This window comes from Antrostomus carolinensis, unplaced genomic scaffold, assembly GCF_000700745.2.
Source record: "Antrostomus carolinensis isolate BGI_N321 unplaced genomic scaffold, ASM70074v2 Scaffold51263, whole genome shotgun sequence".
NCBI classification, from domain to species: domain Eukaryota; kingdom Metazoa; phylum Chordata; class Aves; order Caprimulgiformes; family Caprimulgidae; genus Antrostomus; species Antrostomus carolinensis.
The window spans coordinates 453-2,606 of NW_010305438.1; the positions used below are offsets into that span (position 1 = coordinate 453).

At 40.2% G+C, this 2,154-nt stretch overlaps 1 protein-coding gene across 1 annotated transcript; it reads right to left on the reverse strand.

The window, feature by feature from the left end:
* Positions 1 to 222: 222 nt before the first annotated feature.
* Positions 223 to 2,146, reverse strand: LOC104522476 (sterile alpha motif domain-containing protein 9-like; the record flags this gene model as incomplete). The annotated part of the gene is given in 1 exon segment (XM_010164783.1): positions 223 to 2,146. A coding segment is annotated over 1 exon segment (1,924 nt), but the record flags the coding sequence as incomplete, so codon positions are not given.
* Positions 2,147 to 2,154: the final 8 nt, after the last annotated feature.

The following is a 2,154-nucleotide window of genomic DNA, read 5'->3' on the forward strand; positions in this document are numbered from 1 at the left end:
AAGCAAGTATTGCAATTCTTGCTGTCCTAAGTTTGAAATCTTGTTTTTTGGTGTCTCCAAAAGTATCAAAGGCTTCTGTTTCAAGGTGTATTTTACTAGTAGGTTTCAGATTTTTTTAGATACTTGGTCATTACTGTAGTAGTTAAGTGTGGTTATCTTGCTACCTGATGCTCAGCCAGCACAGGCCACTCTCACAGTAGGTACTCTTACTGTGCTAAGTACCTTGTATTCTGCTGACAGTTGGATTATCTTCAACTGCAATATTGAAAGCAACAAGACCATTAAATGAAAAGCCCAAGTAAAAGGTCACATTTTCATTTCCAGGGGGCACTGAATCACGATGGAGTGGCAAGATGGGAAACTCCTTCACGTGACCATGTATAAATAAATTTCTGTCCTTGGTCCAACCAGAAACACTTTCGAGAATGTCACGAATCCTGGCAATATTCCATACGGTTCCATGTAGCCACTTCATTCTCCTCTCATCTAAGGACCCACTAATTACTTTATCAATTTTAGTTTTGTGCACAATCTTACCTAAGCCGTAACCCTTTCCCAGGAAAAAGTGAGTGTAAATTCTTTTCTTTTTGGTAGGAACATCTTTCATCTTGATGTCGTATAAACGTTTCAGGGTTTGAAGGGCTGAGTTTAGAATTTCGTCTTTATCTGGATTAGGCTCTTTGTCTAATGCCTTATCTGGCCAGTACAGCAAGGTGAGCAAAAAATGGGCACTTGCTGGAAATGGTCTTTCTCCTTTAAAGAATCTTACACTGAGCTCACGAAGGGTTTGCACTGGAAGAAGTTTGGCAGATCCTGGTGCTAAGCATGCTAATGTGATGTGGCACAAAATGTAATTGATCAGATCGGTGTCCTCCAGCCTGTCCCTTAGTGGGTTTTCTGGATAGAAACTAAGGATCTTCTCGAGCTTTTCAGCTGACCTATTCTCTTTCTTATCTGTCAAGAATGACAGGATATTGGTGACACTACCTCCACCACTCTTATAAATATTCATGCGTCTAATTAGCTGGCTCTCGGGGCCACTGTTGCTGTCCTCAATACGTGATGCTGAGATGAAGAATTTGGCATATACCTCAGACTGTCTGTTTAGCCATTTTCTGGGGTTATAAATTTGTTCTTCCTTTTCATCTTTTTCATCTTCCTCTTTCTCGTGGTTTTTATCTGTTTGGAAATAACTTAGGTCTTCTGAAATCCATTCCAGAGCATTGTACAGGTTCTGGCGTAAGCCCTTTAAGCGGGAGTGAAGCCTTCCCCATGTTTTTTCAATGTCTTTAGGAATGTAATCCATGATCAGGTATTTCACAAGCTCAGAATATTCCCCCTGTGGACTTCTGTGAAATATGTGGACTGTGGACAAAAATCAAAGAAGACGACATCCTACTTCTACTTCTCCAAAATAGCCAGCATTGTTCATACTGTCACGTTCTGCTTTTGCAGCTGCTTGTGCAGCCCTGAAACATTTCATAGCTTTCAGAGCAATCTCTATCTTTTGAATGATGCTTTCAGGAGTGTCCTCCTGTGTCATTTTATCCACAGTGAAACTAAACCATTTCCTGTAGACTTGACCTTCTGTATCTAAAATATAAGAATCATTCGGCAAATAAAATTTTGCATCCCCTGCCCAATATTCTGCATCTTTAGATTTTTCATTGTTGTAATGCAGTCTGGCAAGCTGCTGGGCAAAAAAGGGATCCTTCCCAAGGAGTTCATACGCAGCTTTTAAAACATCTATAGCTTTTTCACAGTCCTCAGCTTTACAGACGTGTTCAATGAATGGGGAGAAAAGAGTGTCAGTATTATCACCCCTGCTTCTTTTGTCACGTCAAATAAACAGATCTCTGATGAACTTTATGAATTCCTCTCGTCCAAATCTGTTCTCAAAGAGCGTCTTTTCCTGAAGAAGTGTCATTGCAAGCTGACTTTGAGGTTCATTCCCTGAAAGCTGATGCAGAATTTCTATTGCAACCAGGCAGTGTATTATCTGTACAGATGAAATATAGGTGGTACTTTCCCTTAGCTCAATAAAAATCATTCTTGCTTGTTCACTCAAGTGACTTTTGAAATTGTATGCTCTTGATTTCCTCTCTGTATGTACTCCTAGTCCCAGAAAAGCCTCACAGTGTGACAGTGAAACAT